Source organism: Aureobasidium subglaciale, assembly GCF_000721755.1.
Source record: "Aureobasidium subglaciale EXF-2481 unplaced genomic scaffold scaffold_20, whole genome shotgun sequence".
In the NCBI taxonomy this organism is placed as follows: Eukaryota; Fungi; Ascomycota; class Dothideomycetes; order Dothideales; family Saccotheciaceae; genus Aureobasidium; species Aureobasidium subglaciale.
Genome location: NW_013566975.1, coordinates 107,282 through 123,324, shown reverse-complemented (window position 1 = coordinate 123,324; position 16,043 = coordinate 107,282). Strand labels below are relative to the sequence as shown.

The 16,043-nt window shown below is 51.9% G+C and overlaps 8 protein-coding genes across 8 annotated transcripts; 2 read left to right on the top strand and 6 right to left on the bottom strand.

Moving 5' to 3' along the window:
• Positions 1-18: 18 nt before the first annotated feature.
• AUEXF2481DRAFT_31897 (uncharacterized protein) lies at positions 19-1,938 on the bottom strand (the record flags this gene model as incomplete). Its single annotated transcript, XM_013485670.1, has 3 exons — positions 19-1,766; positions 1,828-1,858; positions 1,912-1,938. The coding sequence occupies 3 exons, from the start codon at positions 1,936-1,938 to the stop codon at positions 19-21; spliced, it is 1,806 nt and encodes a 601-aa protein (XP_013341124.1).
• Positions 1,939-2,461: 523 nt separating this feature from the next.
• AUEXF2481DRAFT_42742 (uncharacterized protein) lies at positions 2,462-5,520 on the top strand. The gene has a single exon (XM_013485704.1). It carries the CDS (start codon positions 2,670-2,672, stop codon positions 5,322-5,324), a length of 2,655 nt encoding a protein of 884 aa, XP_013341158.1. The 5' UTR covers positions 2,462-2,669; the 3' UTR covers positions 5,325-5,520.
• An 18-nt stretch (positions 5,521-5,538) lies between these two features.
• On the bottom strand, positions 5,539-5,945 carry AUEXF2481DRAFT_412725 (uncharacterized protein). The gene has a single exon (XM_013485786.1). It carries the CDS (start codon positions 5,856-5,858, stop codon positions 5,634-5,636), a length of 225 nt encoding a protein of 74 aa, XP_013341240.1. The 5' UTR covers positions 5,859-5,945; the 3' UTR covers positions 5,539-5,633.
• AUEXF2481DRAFT_7389 (uncharacterized protein) lies at positions 5,858-8,509 on the bottom strand (the record flags this gene model as incomplete). Its single annotated transcript, XM_013485633.1, has 2 exons — positions 5,858-6,139; positions 6,260-8,509. The coding sequence occupies 2 exons, from the start codon at positions 8,507-8,509 to the stop codon at positions 5,858-5,860; spliced, it is 2,532 nt and encodes an 843-aa protein (XP_013341087.1).
• A 755-nt stretch (positions 8,510-9,264) lies between these two features.
• On the bottom strand, positions 9,265-10,092 carry AUEXF2481DRAFT_42740 (uncharacterized protein). The gene is made up of 2 exons (XM_013485703.1): positions 9,413-10,092; positions 9,265-9,332 (listed from the first exon to the last, which is right to left on the bottom strand). The coding sequence occupies exon 1, from the start codon at positions 9,979-9,981 to the stop codon at positions 9,541-9,543; it is 441 nt and encodes a 146-aa protein (XP_013341157.1). The 5' UTR covers positions 9,982-10,092; the 3' UTR covers positions 9,265-9,332; positions 9,413-9,540.
• Positions 10,093-10,672: 580 nt separating this feature from the next.
• Positions 10,673-11,550, bottom strand: AUEXF2481DRAFT_68287 (uncharacterized protein; the record flags this gene model as incomplete). Its single annotated transcript, XM_013485740.1, has 3 exons — positions 10,673-10,884; positions 10,940-11,244; positions 11,294-11,550. 3 exons carry the CDS (start codon positions 11,548-11,550, stop codon positions 10,673-10,675), a joined length of 774 nt encoding a protein of 257 aa, XP_013341194.1.
• A 1,151-nt stretch (positions 11,551-12,701) lies between these two features.
• Positions 12,702-14,720, bottom strand: AUEXF2481DRAFT_68429 (uncharacterized protein; the record flags this gene model as incomplete). The annotated part of the gene is made up of 1 exon (XM_013485764.1): positions 12,702-14,720. One exon carries the CDS (start codon positions 14,718-14,720, stop codon positions 12,702-12,704), a length of 2,019 nt encoding a protein of 672 aa, XP_013341218.1.
• Positions 14,721-15,229: 509 nt separating this feature from the next.
• Positions 15,230-15,946, top strand: AUEXF2481DRAFT_42738 (uncharacterized protein). The gene is made up of 2 exons (XM_013485702.1): positions 15,230-15,511; positions 15,567-15,946. Exons 1-2 carry the CDS (start codon positions 15,297-15,299, stop codon positions 15,622-15,624), a joined length of 273 nt encoding a protein of 90 aa, XP_013341156.1. The 5' UTR covers positions 15,230-15,296; the 3' UTR covers positions 15,625-15,946.
• The last annotated feature ends 97 nt before the right edge of the window (positions 15,947-16,043 follow it).

Sequence of the window (16,043 nt, the reverse complement as noted above, 5' to 3'; positions counted from 1 at the left end):
ATTTTCGCTTTCGATGCGCTAGTTGTCTGCGCCCTGACCCTTCTCATTCTTCATGACAACACCTCCATTGTCTGCGGCGCCCGAGTTGGTGGATGCGACGACTTCCTTCTCCATGGCCTCAAAGCCCTTGAGAGCTTCTCCGTACTTCTCAAAGACACCAGGGACGTAGCCATCAGCAACTCTCTTGACAAAAGCATCTTCGTCCCAGCGCTCTTCGACCAGTTGCTCAAAGGTCTGCTTGCCACGGCGCTCGCAGCCCCAAACAGCCTTGTAGGCGCCGCCCAAAGCGCAGGCATTGCCGCCAATGTCGAGTTTGTAGATACCTTCTGCTCCTCCCAAGACATCGCCAATGATACGTGCGATGGCGGGGTTTGCAGAGCCGCCGCCAACAAGGTACACACGACGAGGTTGGGGAGGTAGTTTTTTACCATCGATCTCGTGGCCAGAGACCAGAGCTGCGGAACGCAGACGCAGAGACAGCATTTGTGACTCTACGATTCCGCGAGCGTCTGCATCTACGCTCTGCTCGGCGGAGGTCTCGTTGAGCTTGTTGGAGGATGAGTTGTACTCGTAGCGCCATTGGCCGGCGCGGACATTGGGTACGATTTCTGGGCGAGGGAAGTAGAGACCCATGCGCATGGGGTCGGAGGAAGATTTTTGGTTCATGGGAGGGTTGGAGAGGGCAACTTCGTTGAACTTGTCCCATGAGCGATCGGTCTTGTTGCCGTTGATGGCATCACGGACGTGTTCGCGAGCAAGACCGCCGTTCTTGTAGCACAGCATGAACATATACAGACCAGCGGTTGTGGGGTGGTTCATGAAGTGGTATGCGGGATCAGGCTTGTACTGTGGTGTGCTCATGAGGAAAGTGGTTGAAGTGCCGAGGGACACCATAGCGTCTGAAGCCTGAAGGGGAAGAGCAAGGATAGTTGCAGGGTTATCTCCAGTCATGGGAACAACGTTGCAGTCCTGAGCAAAGCCATAGCGCTGCACGAAGTAGTTGCTGATGTGACCGCAACTGGCACCCCCGTCCTCAGGAACATGGCCGAGCTTGTGCTTGAGTTCAGATACACCGTCCGAGCCTCCTGCTACCAGAGTGAGTAACTTCTCGTGCCATCTGCCCTGCTCGATGTGCCACAAGTTCATGCCGGTGACATCGCTGATGTCGATGGGTGCAAATTTGCCGAGGAAGACTGATGCAAGGAACGATGAGACGAGCGAAATGCGAGAAGTCTCCTTGTAGTGCTCTGGGTACTTGGCCTTGAATCGCATAATCTGAGGGCCACTGAAACGGTGGTGAGCACCGCTACCAGTCACGTCGGCCAGAGTCTCTGGGCTTCCGAGCTCGGCGTCGAACAAATCGCACTGCTTCTGAGTCGAGTGGTCTTGCCAGTTGGGACTGTGAGGGTGGCTGAATGCGCCTTCACGCTCATCCTTCTCTGCGCTGGGTTCCAGTTGCTCGACGAGCGATTTTTTTGCGTCCAGACTTGAGAGAAGGCTCTCAGCTTGTTGACTCCAGAAAACGGTTCCATGCTGCATGCCAGCTCCGGACACGCCCTTCACGCGTGAGAAATCAAGACCGTCCTCTCGTAGTCTTGACAAGACCAAGTCTACAGCTTCCAGCCACATGCCTACTGGCGCGTAGATCTCGCCTTCTGAAGGGTTTGTCAAAACACCCTTCTCAATGCCGTACTTCTCGCCCAAGTCGGCGTCAAAGTCGACTTTGGCCTCATGCTTGTGCTTGAGTTGTGAGTCTACAACAACGCCTGTGATTCCCAGGGTCAATTGACATGTCGCCACTACCGAATAAAAATCGTGTTTCCTAACCTTTCAGCTGTTGTGTGGAAAGGTCGAAGCCCTGTCATCAGAAGTCAGCAAATAGCCAACCTGGCTTTCTCTGTGATGCCGTACCATATACAAAGGTCCTGTCGCTGCCATGATTTGTGAATTGAGATGTTGATTATGTGTATCTATCAGTTTCCGTCGCCGACCGAGTTATTCTTTTTCAATGATCCACAAAGATAAGTCAGCAAGGGCAATGATTCAACCTTCACCCTCCGGTCCTACTTTCCGGGCGGTTAAATGTGATGGATAAATCCAGCTTCACTACAGAAACAGCACAACTTTAGCCCCTATGGAAACTATTGAATCTGCCTTTCAACCTCACTTTCTCATACCCCTTTCTCATGCCTGAATGCGAGCAAGTCTTCACTCTTGTTCTCTGTGTTGCTCGTTGAGAGCGGCAATCATGCAAAATGCAGTGACTTGTTGAATCGTGATGACGTAGCGGCGATCGTCGAGACCCTTCTCCGACCAAGACTCCTAACAGAGACACCGTCACCGCGATGAAAGCACCGATGGGATACCATTAGCAAACCACCAGCCGCAACTTGCTGCCTAGCAAGCTTCAGCTGAAATCGCCATTCCTTTGAGCTACGAAGGAAGTCACTAAGACTAGATCCTTCTCCAGACAGCCACGGTGAGTACTTCTGCGTTTGCCCTCTTGGCTCACCGACGTGTTGGCAAGAGCTATAAGTACGCGCGAAACGTGCCTTCCAACTCGTCTTATTTTTGTATTCGCTCTGAGATCCTGGAAGTCAACCTCCAGGTCTCTCATCCTCCTCTTCTATCTTCTGATCCCATCATCTGTCTTTCGTGGTGTGCCCATCATGGCTTCCAGAGTGCTGCGTGATGTCACCAACTACAAGCGGTCTCAATTGGCCGACCGTCGCAAGACCTTCGAGGAACGCAAGGCTGCACTTCTCGTTGTAGCAAAGGCCAGCAACGACCCCATTTCGACACTCGCCGATGGCTTGAAGAAGCTCGGCCTCAAGTCGACAACTGCTACTACTCAATACGGCGGTTTCTCTCTCTCCAATCTCAGGAGTATGCTCAAGCAAGCCACTTTCGATGCATCCATCCCTTCAGCTCTTCCATCGGCTTGGCGGGCAGATCTGGAACGTCTCCTCGATATCCAGTCCAACAAGTATGAATACACCGACCTCTTCTCACGTCTCGCCACAGAATGGGTCGACAAGCCCAATGACGCCAATATCCTTCTCGACACCCGTTTCGGAGGCGACAGCACCGCAGACTCCTCGGATACCGAGAGCTTTGAGTCAGTGCAGGTGGGTCGCGACGAGATGTATCGTCAACGCCAGGAGTGGGACTCTTTCGTCTTCACCGAGCGTCAAACAGACACAGATGCCATCGAGGCATACCTCACCAATCTCTTCGTTGAGCCCCAGCCGAAGAAGAAAGTTCGAGAGACTGCGTTTGAAAGCTTGCATAGACAATTCAGAGATTGGACCATGGAGGACAGAGAGTGCTCCAGCCAGGATGTTGAACTGGCCATCAAGTCTGTCCTCAAGGCTGACCTTCTCAGTGGTCGCAAGAGAGACGAGCTCATTGCGCTTGGCGATGCTGGCAAAGGCGTGCTTGCAGAGATTGCTGATGTCATCAACATGGAGATTGCGAACCTTGGTGATTGGTCCTGGAAGCCCTCGCCTACCCCTGCTCAGATGAGGAAGCAGCTCAATGGAAAGTACAGAGTGTACATGGACCCGGAGATTCATCAAGCTCTACTTCTGCAGTATCTCGGTACTCACCTCGCAGTTCACACAAAGACTGTCTTCAAGACATTCTTCCGCTCTCGCGCATGGCCGAAGTCAGCTCACACCGCCATGACCTCTCAGGATCGTGCTCGTCATGAATTCTATCTAGGACGCAAGAAGCTCAGTTTCCAGGATTCGCTTCTCTTTGCCCGCCGAGAGCAGTTCAAGGACGATTTCTTCTTGACACAACTTCCTGAAACCGTCTCGGAGGGCAACCGTGATTACAACGGCTCTGACGACTCGCACGACGAAGACTCTGACAAGAAGTCTCCTCTCGAGATCAAGCAAACCCTTCTCCGCTTGGGCACCACCGAGCTCATGGTCCAGAGAAAGATCTACGGAAGCTTCACTCTGTGCCAAACTGACTTCAAGTGGTTTGGTCCCAGTCTCCCTCACAGCACCATCTTCGCTGTCCTGAAGTTCTTAGGCTTCGAAGAATCGCACATTGAGTTCTTTAAGAAGTACCTTTCCATGTCTCTTGTTTTTCCCCAAGACGGTCCCAATGCGGAGCCTCGCACACGTCGTTGTGGTGTCCCTATCAGTCAGACACTCAGTGATATGTTCGGCGAGACAGTTCTTGCTTGCCTCGACTTTGCTGTCAGCAAGGCTACCAGTGGCCGGTGCCAGCTCTACCGCTTCCACGACGATGTTTGGTTCTGGGGTCAGAAGGCTGACTGTGAGGTCGCTTGGGAGGCTATCAAGAAGTTCACCGATGTTATGGGTATGGCCTTGAATGAGGAGAAGACCGGCTCAGTTCATGTGAGTGACAATGGCGAGAAACCATCGAGCACTCTCCCCAAGGGCGCTGTGAGATGGGGATTTCTCGTCCTGGACCCTGTCGAAGGACGCTGGGTTGTTGATATGGCCAATGTCGACCTTCACATTGCCGAGATGCGTCTTCAGTTCGCTCAATGTCGCTCGATCTTCTCTTACGTCCAGGCCTGGAACAGCTACATGGGTCGCTTCTTGGGCAACAACTTCGGCCAGCCTGCCAATTGCTTGGGCCTTCAGCATCTCGACATGATCTTCTCTACGTTCAAGTACATCCAGAAGAAGCTCTTCGTCGACGACGACAACGTGACTGGCTGCGAGGACGTCACTTCTTACCTCAAGTCGGTCATTGAAGAGCGCTTCGGAACTCAAGACATTGCCAACGTCTTCCTGTACTGGCCTGTTGAGCTTGGTGGTCTTGAGCTCCGCAACCCTTTCATCCCGCTGATGACTGCTCGTGAGAACTCCGTCAAAGAGCCCAAGGACCTTCTCGAAGCTGCCTTCGAGCGAGATGAGGAGGCGTACGATGAGGCAAAGCGTGCATTTGAGAAGGGTAGCAGCAGGACCATTGCCGACGTGCCCAAGGGATGCGATGCCGAGACTTTCTTCTCCTTTGAAGACTTTGTCCGCTTCCGTGAAGAGACGTCTGCTCCGCTCAAGACTGCATATGATGATCTCTTGGACGGACCCGGCGTTAGCGGTCTAGAGTACACGCGCTTTGTCGAGTATGCCCTCAAGTCTCTTCCTCTCGAATACCGCCACTCCAAGCACATCAAGCCCGAGTTCGTTGCTATGGACGTCTACTGGCGCTGGACTGTGCAGCTCTACGGTGCTGAAGCCATGGAGAGATTCGGTGGACTTGGTCTGGGAGAGAAGGAGATGTTGCCAGTCGAGCTGGTCAACCTGATGAGAAGCGAGAGAGTGCGCTGGCAGGGATGAAGATGGATGTGATGATCCTACAGGAACGAACAGCGTCGACGAGGAACGCACACTAACGACACCAACAAGTATTTGATAACGACAACATGATTAACGAAGGCATTGGGATAACAAAAGGCATGATGCCGAAGACATATGAAGCATTACTAGATACACAGACTTACAACAGCATCAATAAGAAAGTCTACCATTATTCAGATGTTCAACAGTGCGAGTGACTCTTCGTGTGATGCAATCAAGTCCAGAGCAAAGGACAAGAAACAGATGTCATTCCTTTCGATGATTTGAATATGCAATACAAATGTGTGGTCATACAACGAACCTTGTCTGTTTCATGACACGCATGATTTCTATGCGCCGCGCTCGGAGTATAAAATTAACCAACAACAAAAAAGAAGAACCCCTTCCAAGCGCACTCCCATCCAAACGAAGCAGGAGGAAGAGCAGAAAAAAACGAAGCCACCCAAGCCATGCGACAAGCTCAAAAAGGACGTTTTGACAGTAAAAAAAAACACACTGATCATCCTCTTCCATCACACAGCCACACCCGCATCCGCACCCTCACCATTACCCTGCTGTCCATTTCCCGTCACAGCAGCAACAGCAGAAGCAGCAGCAGTAGTACTAACACCCGGTCTGGGAGATTTCGGAGGAGGACCATCAGCACTAGCTCTACTAAGTCTCTTGGCCTTTTTCTCTTTGGCGACTTTATCGGCATCGAAATCTTTCCATTTGCGCCAGCCGTCGAAATCGATGAGGGCTTGCATGCAGCCCCATTCTTTGACTTTGCGTTCGAGCCATACGAAGTTAACGGGCTGTGAAGGGAGGAGCGTTAGTAAGAGTGCCGAGGAAACTGAAGGGATGGGAGGGAGATTGGGGGGGATGAAGGGTAAAGGAAGAGGTGGGAAGGGGAAAAGGGTAGGAGGACAACATACCTTTGTGAGGAAATCGTTGCAGCCGGCTGCTAGGGCTTCATGTCTGTCGCTTTGCAAACTACTTGCAGTGAGCGCGACGATGATGACGGGACTTTTGAAGAGTCCGCCATCAGACACTAATCTATCATCGTCCTTTTCTTTCTTACTCTCATCTAGCTCTTCTCCATTTTCGCCCTTGGAGGCATATGGGCTAGGAGGTGCAGTGGTGCTAAACACACCAATACCATTTGCTCGTTCAAGACGACGAATCTCTTTTGTGGCCTCTAGACCGTTCATGATGGGCATTTGAATATCCATGAGGACTAGATGGTAGCCGCCTGTTCGCCATTTATTGACAGCAATCTGACCGTTGAGAGCAGTGCTCCATCTTACTTTTAAGCGCTTCATAAAAGCTTCCAAGAGTCTCAGGTTGATTATATTGTCCTCAACAATCAATACGTTGATGGGAGGTACTGCGCCGTCGAGGAGAGATGGGGGGAGGGTCGTTTTGGCGCCATTGTTAGGGGACTTGACGGTCGGCGTGCCGTCGGTGGGCGTCAGCTTCCTTTGGCGACGAGGTCGGGCGGGCTTCAGCGTGCTTTGACCTTGAGCGGCTGGTGTAGGCGGGGTACTGCCGGCTGTGGGTACGGCGTCGGCGGCAGGAGGTGTCGGAAGAGCTGGGACAGGAGGAATGGCATGACCTTGTTGTTCGGAGGCAGTAGATCCGACTCTTGGACGACCCTGTCGGATGGAGGGCACATGTTGAGATACGGCGAGGTTCGATGCGTTGAGAGGCATGGATGTAGGTGGAGGATTGTGCGTCATGATTGTAGGAGAGGATGTATGTTGGCGATTGAACTTTGGTCGAGGATCCCTCGGGTCGCGATGACGACGGACACTACCCGGCGACGGCAAGACGGGGATCTGACCAGTGTTCAGCACGGCTATCGAGCGCGGCGGTTCAGGATGCAATGTTTGCTGCACCGGCGCTTGACCGGGCACGTTCGGAGGAAGCTGGACGGCAGGCATGGGAGGGAAGTAATCGCTCCCCGTCTCGGCAGGTCGGTAGTCGTCCAGGGCAGCGTATGAGGCACCGTGGTATATGCGGGGAGATGGGCGAGGTGTTCGGCGTGGAGGAGTGTCGATGAGCAAAGCTTCTTCAGCAGTCTGGCCGCCTGTGTAATAAGAGTCGAGGGTTCGACAAATGTCCTCGTCTGGACCGAGCATACGCTCCGAGGCACGCTTGCCGGCCTCATCAGCCCTGCTAACAATACGCAGGACGAGGTCGGGCGAGTCATAACTCCTGCCTAGCGAGTTGCCGTATTTCCTCATGACAAGATCTCGTACATCATCTACAAGGTCGTCCTCACGCACCGTGACCATGGTCGGCGAGGCGTTGGGCCTCTTGACCCATACTTTTCGAGTCAACATGGTGGCTATGTTTGGGAGTTTTGCAATGGGAGCGTCGACAAAGTAGTCTGAGCCTTCGGTGGTAGCAGGAGGAGTCGAAGGTGGTAGTGGGAATTGGGCGACGGTGGTAGGACTGAGGAGAGCGTGGTAGATTTGAGCGTTGGCACCGGTCAAGAGAGATTGACGGTGGATGGTGTTTTCAGAAGGACGTTTAGGCGTCAGCGGCGGGAGCAAAGGAAGAGAGGGCGAAGGCTGAGCGCGCAAGGATATTGGAGAGCGAGGCCGTGAGTGGGTGGATTGAGGGCGGGTGCTTTGCAATCTGTATAGGTCGTCCTGGTCAGTGTCTGGTCGAGTAGCTGGCGGCATGGAGGGGTCGGCGACATACTCTGCTTCGATGGGCTGGCTGGCTTCGGGAGTGGCACACTGCACGATCAGACTTGGCTTGTCCGAGTGACTCGAAGTCCCATGTCTCTCCTTGGCTTCGTCGTCGTCGAAGTCGAGGTCGGCGGTATGCTGACCTTTGGGATCTGCACGGGCGCCGGGGGACGGGGCAGCGGTGCTGGTGCTATTGGAGTTGCTGGCGGGTCGTAGAGTCGGCGGACGCGGACTCGTTTCGGCGGCGTCGTGGAACTTGTCGTCGCTCTCTTCTTCTCGGATGCTGTCCTGCACACTGAACTTGGACGGGCTCTTGAGCTTCAGCGGGTTGGATTGGCGGGAGTTGCTTCTGCTTGCGCTGCCCACCGCCGACGAGCGACCTTGGCCGTCCGCGTCTTGCTGGAGAGGCTGGGCTTCTGCCGAGGAGCTGCCCGTGCTGTGCGACCGCTTCAGCAGTCCGCGAAAGGCCGCCCTGAGACCTGGCATCGTCCTTGGACCTGGAACTCTTCGACCTTGCTGTCCTGTCCTGTGGCTGTAGCTGTAGCTGTATGCGCTTTTACTCGGAACTAAATTGTGTCTTGTTTACACACAGCCGCAGCTGCCGTGCTCATGAACGTACCGCTGACTTGGGCTGCACTCAATCATCAAGGAATCACGGCTCACACAAGGGCGCACAGTCCTCCTTAATCTTCTCCTGTCATGGCACCTCTAATTTTCTGTAACACCATGCCCTACAAGTCGCTGTCAAGACGTCAATGGCGTCAAACACGGGCTCGAAATAGCCGTCGTTCTTTCTATACGTGCTGTCATGTCAAGTCACTCATTGCGCGCCTTGAATTGGCGTGTTTGAAGCTTTCTTTGGCTTTTTCCTATCGACCCGACCAACACATGCCAATCGATCTGATCGACTTTCGCGGACGCTTGCCCGAATATGCATCTCCTTGGCCCTGCGCATGCATCCTCTCCCTAGTCGTACATGAGGAGACATTACCTCTCATCCCGCCTGCTGTGTCTCCGTAGCTGCCACGCCCAACCATTCGAGCTCGACTCCATCGTTGAATTCATGGCATCGAACCATCTTAAACTCGAGTCTGTCAACAGCTCCTTCTGCTCTGTCTGCCGTCTCGTCTGCTGAGATTGGCGACAAGGCAATCTTCCAGGTATGCTTGTCACCGATGCGACGACGTCCCAGAGCCAACTCCTCCGTCACTCTCTTCGCCTTGGGAAGTCGTTGGGTGAACCTCCAACCTCTGTCTTGGTACTTTTGCGCGAGTACAACGCCGTTGAAGTAGTCTGGAATGCGGGTAGGGTATGTCTGACGCTTGATAAACGTAGCGTTGGGAAAGATGCAGTATGCATGATTACCAGTAATGACATTGACCAGCGCAGTCGTGTAGGTCGATAGAGTGGAATGGACAGGACGACCATGACACTGTATAATCTCCAGCCTGACAAGCTCGCCATTGACTTCCTTGTCGTACTGGTTGACCTATACGTGCGAGCAACATTAGCCTCGCTCATAGCTCCAAGTTCCAACGACTTACCAGATCAACATGCGTCCAGGCATACTTTCCAACCTTACGAGACGCAAAGTCATAGCCCTCGACCTCCTCCATATAGCGACAAAACGCATCAGCCTTCTCGCCAACCTGCACACAAACATCGAGATCCGAGCCCTCCCACTCCACACGATCCATAAACTGCAGAGCAAAGCCACCAGAGATGATACCATCAAGCTCCGCCAACCTCTTTCTGAATCCACGAGGGTCCTTGACGAATTTCTTCAATCGCCTGTCGATATCCCAGGCATTCTGCTTCACCAACTTTTGGTACAGCGGGTTCAGCGCATGGCAGGTGCGAGTGAGCGCCACAATATCCCTGATAGAAAGGCACGCAGTGAGAGCGTCAAAGATGACCGGGAATCTGTCCGTGGCAAGTAAAGTGATAAGATTAGCCATGTTGTAGTCGGCCCTTGCTGTGGGTTCAATCGAATAGCGCAGAGGTTTCTCAAACCTTTCGCAGTAACAAAGTTGATAGTGAATATATCTCGTAAAATTGTCTTGTCGAAGTGGAAGGTCAAAGTCCATTGGTTGAACAGAGGAGATGAATGAATCGAGAAGTTTGTCAATGTGCGATTGGTCTTGACCCATTGCGATTGTCGGCGTTTGTGATTGTGTCGTTTGTTAGCAATTGACTCTGAGCTTGGTTGGCTGTAAATAGAGTGTTTCCTTCCGACCCAGCATCATGTTGAAAGCACGACGATATTAGTTCGAGTCGAAACTCAATAGTAGAGTACTCAAATCAACTTCAGAGGTCGAAAGACGCGAATTTGACGGGCCCAAGGTGGTAGAAAAAGGTAGGTCAGGGTGTGATATTCAGCAGAAAGGTCTTTCGCAGTAAATGCGTCACTATACACAAGCAACAGCAGCAATACAGTCGTGAACGGTTTTGGATCATGGGAATAGACAGAAATTATTGAGTTCAAGTAATTCGTGCGTAGATGCTAATCATAAATTCGTCATGTGCGGTACATATGCCTTCGACACTTTCCACCATCCAAATCATTATTGGTGTGTCATTCCTAAACTCCATGCTTTTATACTACAGATCATGCGACTGTTCCACGTCCTATGTTGTCTAATCTTATGCTCAAACAATCTCATCTGCACCAGCCGAGTCCTGGTCAGGATTGGCCTCCTCGTAGTCGAAGTACTTGACAAAGCGGTAGTAGCCACTGGCGATGGCAGATCCGAGCAATGGTCCGACCCAGTAGATCCAATGACTAGTGTTGAAGTCTGCAGCAGCAACACAAGGTCCGAACGAGCGTGCTGGATTAAGACTGCCTCCAGTGTAATAAACACCTATTCGGTGTGTTAGTATATGTAAGACAGTCAAAATACGACATGATTATCTTACCAGCGAGCTCAGCAACGAATAGAGCCATTCCAATGCCAATGGGAGCCATGAAGGTGTCCTTTGACTTCTCAGCAGCGAGCATGAGGACAGTGATGACGAGGAACGCCGTCAAGAACATCTCGAAGAAGACACCTTGTGCCGCGGACATTCCAGGAGCCAGGACAGTGCGAGTAGCCTTGATGTCGCCAGGTAAGATGCAGCTCACCAAAGCAGCAGCAACGATGCTTCCAAGAATCTGTGCAGGGAACAGAAGTAGACCTCTCAGCGGAGGGAGCTGACCACAAATGACCAAGGCGAACGTGACTCTGTTATGCATTAGCAATTGTAATCATGTTCCGAACGACGACAACTTACGCTGGGTTGAACAAGCCACCACTGATTCTGTACAGAATCCAAACGGCAACCAAGAGCGACATTCCGAATCCCAGACTGATGTAGATGGCAGTTGAAGACGAGATACTTCCATTAGCAGCTTGATCTCCCGCCTGCTCAAATGCCATGAGCTGGCATGAGAATGCGAGGAAGAGGAAGAAAAAAGTGCCAACAAATTCTCCAGAAGCAGCGACGAAGTGATTCTTCCATTTGTTTCCCCTTTGCTGGCCGCCAGCCATGCGCTGGAAAGGCTTGCTCTTTTTCTTATCAGAAGATGAAGAAGACATATCGGACTGTTGTAGTTGGTCGATTACGAATATGTGGTATCTGAATCGAGACCTCCAAGACACATGAATGGAGCTGGAAGATATATAAGACAAGTCATTAGTCCTGTGACGAGGCGTCGCAAGGAGTCTCCTTGGTCATAGCGACATGACGTTGCTGGCGGACGCATGCTGAAATAGAGACGGGACGAAGAGGGCCAATGCCGCCCCGTTGTTCAAACGAAAGGGCTGGGAAAGTCTGTACACATCTGTAGTAGTGCCAAAGAAGCCTTGTGGCTGAGTGCGTTTCAGCAACAATCTCATCGCATCAACAAGTCAGCTTGCCTGGCTCGAGGAGGTAGAGCTGTAGCGCCAATGTCGTCAGTGTGGGTGTGATTACAGTCGCTCCTGCATGAAACAAGCCGTCTCTGAACCTCCAAGAGACCCGAGCGCCCGGAGTCCATACAGTCTTGATGGTGGACGTGGTCTCCAGACAAGAATACAGTTGGAATGTCGTGGTGGAAATCTTGGATTTGGAATCGGTCGGATGATCCGGCCAGATGAAACCTCCACGAGAGTTTGGATCTGGGGATGCTTGAAGTGATCACCTACAACTCTATAGCAATCTAGGTTTACTCCCAAAGTGCAATCGGATAATGTATTCTCGAATGATTCACTGCATTTTCTCCTGACTGCCGAGCTTTCGTGCTGACCATCGTTGTTTGCTTAGACATGTGGGTCGGAATAACGACCAAAAGAGCAATGTCCACATCACGGTCATTTCAACAACCAATACCTGCATCTACCACACAGAGGAACGATAGCAGATGTACAATATTGCAAGGGATGAAGATGTCGGTGGTTCGATGAGCGCGATTCAGCGGATCGGCGAGGCTGGTGTAGCCGGCCGATGACGTTGCAAGGTTCTGGACTTTGTTTCGATTTCAAGCCACCACTCGCTGCTCAGAGAGCATCATCTTGCATGCACGCTCATTTTCAGCGGCTCATAAAACGCAAATGCATCACGACGGATTGCCCTCCGGCACTCTGGGGATTGGATAGAGACTGATTCGTTTGCGAGGTCAAGGGGCATGTATTCGTAATGGTCTTGAATACGGCACTTGACATTATCCAAACTTTAACTTCTTCTGCCCCTTCTCTGCCTTTGCTACATTTGGTGGTCGTTCTCTCCCTTTGTTCTTGGGTTGAGCGGCTGGATTCTTACTCGAACTCGTACTCGGGGGACGACTCTGCTCCCGCGCTGCAGAACTTGTTCTTTCCTCCGCTGCAAGGTCAGCAGCCAGATCCTTTGCGAAGTGCCAATCATCATGTTCGCCTTGCTCAGTGACCAGTAAAGAGCTGTTGCAACGAGAGCAGGTGTACCGTCCATTGTCTTTAGTCGACTCGACTCGCTGCTCTCCTGCATGCGATCTTGACACATCGTCCGATCGTAATTGTGCCGATGGAGGAATGTCAAAGGGACTGTGAGCCTCTTCTGCCTCTTCCCTGAAGTCTTCTCGTTCTTCTTTCTCGGAGACAGCACCGGAGCTTTCCTGTCTGGCTCCAAAGAATCGTTGTATACCACTCTCCTCCACTCGTCTGCGCTTGCTGGGAGGAGGCGTCTCCGGATTACGTGGTTTTGACGACTCCCTGAGGGCAGCAGATATCGCTTTCGCATCATCACCCCTCAGCAAGAATCCACCAATACCTTTGTTTCCAGTCACACCTTCCTCGAAGCCGCTGACGCTTAACGAGAGATTCGCACATGGCCATGCTCGACCATCCGCGATGACTTGAGCAAGTAGCCCTTTGGCGGCATCAAACAAAAGAGCTTCGTCCATGGTCCTTCCCATAGGTATTGAAGCCGACTTACTCCTTGTTTGTGCACCTTGTCTGTGGTAAAGGTTAAGTGTCTTCGGCCGCCTCTTGTTCTCCAACACGCCTTCCTCGACTAGTCGAGAGAATATGTCAGCGACAAAGATGCGAATCCATCTCACGGCCGTTTCTAGAGTGTTTATTGAAGGGCGGAATGACTTTGCACTGAGCATTGACTTGATCTGCGTCCGAGGGTTGACTTCACCATGGTCTTCTCCACGGATGATGTTGTAGAGCCAGGTGCCAGTGTCGTCACCTAATTTCTTCTTGAGTTGTTCCACAGGCACCTCGAGCAGGTCTTTGACCGTATCCGTACTAAACGCGGCGACAATCTCATCTCCCAGCTTACCACCGAGATTCCTGATTTTGGTAAATTTGAAGTCGCTCAAGAAGTGTTGCACAGCTCGATTACGAATGATAGTTTGTTGATTTGGCTTTTTGTGAGCAGAACCAAGTTTAGCAAGCATCTTGTTTCGTGCAACGCCCGCGGAACATGTGTACTTCAGCTCTTCGTAGATCTTCGCTCGAACGCCTCGTACAATCTCCGAAGCGATGACCATTGCAACATCGTCCCAATCTGGATCGTCGTCTTCGGTCTCGGTAGAGTCTAAATCGACCAAGGCGTCTGTGTCCCACTCCAAGGCAGTTGTTGGAGGTCTGGGCAGTTGTTCCGTGGGGTCATCATAAGGTGGCGGGCCTTTCAGCTCTGGAAATCTTTCGAGCATGATACCATGTACGTGAGTTGACAAGTCTAAGAAGACCTCGTCAATGCTAGCCTTTTCCACCTTGGACACAGGGGAGGCTGGCAGGTGGTCCTTGATGACGGCCAGGATCCTCCTGCTCTCGAGTCTGTAAGGGTCAAGGCTGACCTTGTGTGTAGCCATGTTCTTGAACGAGTCTTCGTGGTATGCCCACTTCTCATCTCCTTCTTTCCATGTCGCAACATGTTGCATGATCAGGCCCGGACATAGCTTAACTGCCTCGGTGATGGTAACATGTCGATTTAGGCCGAAGGCACGTGCTGGGTAGTTGATGGCGATAAGTCCCTGCCACTGTTGAACGGCAAGAGGTTTATCTGGCGGGATGCCCAAGCGGACCATCTCGCATTGCGCGTAGAAGGCATCCAGGTCGATGTGGGCAATGACGCGTAACGGACATGATGTAGCAGAGGAGGCTAATTGGGACAGCTGCCGGTATGAGAAAGCGGATTTGCGGCGGCGCTGCGAGCTCAAAGAGACGGGCGAAGACTCGAGATAGTTTGGCGAAGACATGTCAGCCTTGTGCGGAGCGCGATTCTTCAGTCCATGGGGGTTGAGCGACCCGCGTCACGCGTAAAGTGGTCGTCGATCGGAGGAAGATGGTTTGTGTGCCGATGCGGTATGTGGTGAAACAGCAGTGGTATCGTGTTTGGAGGCAGACAAAGTATTAAGCAGTGTCAACGCAGTAGCAGTCGATATGGATGAATTGGTTTGAGCGATGCCAAATTCTTTTTTGGAGTGGTAGACGCGAAACGCGCAGCCGTCATGACATGACTCTTAGCCACACAGGAGAGCAATTTATGTGCACTGCTTGGTAGGAAGACCATCCTATAATTGATAAGATGGTTATACGACACTTCGCAGAAGCTAGCCGATTAAATCTTACGGCCACGGGAATCAGATCCAAGCCTTTCCAAAGCTATGGGCTACCTATTGAATGCTGGGATTCGAAGACGTCATCAACGAGATGGTGCTTCTTTTGGTGAACACGAGAGTCACAGACTGCCAAAAACATACTCGTCGTCTCTTTCAAAGTCACTTCTTTTTTTTTTACCATCTGACCAAGCAATCAACGATTTGGTTTCCAACATGTCATACCGTTCACCTAGCTTTCTCATGGGACTGGCCAATTTGTTCGCAATTGGTGGAGCCACATATCATCTCAGAACCCATCACATCTACAATCTCGAAGAGCACGAGGCACGAATGGACGAGCTCGAAGGTACCTTGAGAGGACACATTGGCTTGATCGAAGAGTCTCTCGAGCGGATAGAGGGCAAGCAGCTCACCAAGGGCCAGAAGACGTGAGTCGTAGCTTCCCCACGGCTCTGAGAGATGCATGGTACTAAACAGCAGCAGCGAGGATTTGTACACAAAGCGAGGCCGGGATGAGAAGCAGGACAAGCAGAAGAAGTAGTAACGACATTCACGGCGATAAGAATCAGTGAGAGAGATAGTAATGGTGGACAGAAGGAAGGTGTGTAACAGTGTAAAGATGTTCAGGCATGCCCCAGGATCTTGGCGGGAGGAAGTTCGTAGTTCGTAGATGTGGCCCGTGTGGAAGGAGCAAGGAGACCCCTTTGCTAGCCTGCACCTCCCCCATACCTGGACAAGAAGCACCCCGACTGCAATTGAACCACATCTTCATACGTCGCATCCACCACACTCGTTCACCGTATATCTTCGTCGCCAACCAGTCGCTCCGAACATCACATCTACCTTTCATGATGTCTTCCTACGTACGTGCGCTCCTGTCACGACGTCGCTGTCTATCTCGTATCTAATGGCGGCCACTGACACAGCCTCAGATCAGGCGCAAGAAGAATGTGAAGAAGG

Coding starts and splice junctions, on each gene's coding strand:
- AUEXF2481DRAFT_412725 (XM_013485786.1), bottom strand. CDS start 5,858: ATGGAAGAGGATGATCAGTGTGTTTTTTTTTACTGTCAAAACGTCCTT.
- AUEXF2481DRAFT_42740 (XM_013485703.1), bottom strand. CDS start 9,981: ATGGCTAATCTTATCACTTTACTTGCCACGGACAGATTCCCGGTCATC.
- AUEXF2481DRAFT_42738 (XM_013485702.1), top strand. CDS start 15,297: ATGTCATACCGTTCACCTAGCTTTCTCATGGGACTGGCCAATTTGTTC. Junction 15,512..15,566: donor CTCACCAAGGGCCAGAAGAC/GTGAGTCGTAGC, acceptor AAACAGCAGCAG/CGAGGATTTGTACACAAAGC.
- AUEXF2481DRAFT_42742 (XM_013485704.1), top strand. CDS start 2,670: ATGGCTTCCAGAGTGCTGCGTGATGTCACCAACTACAAGCGGTCTCAA.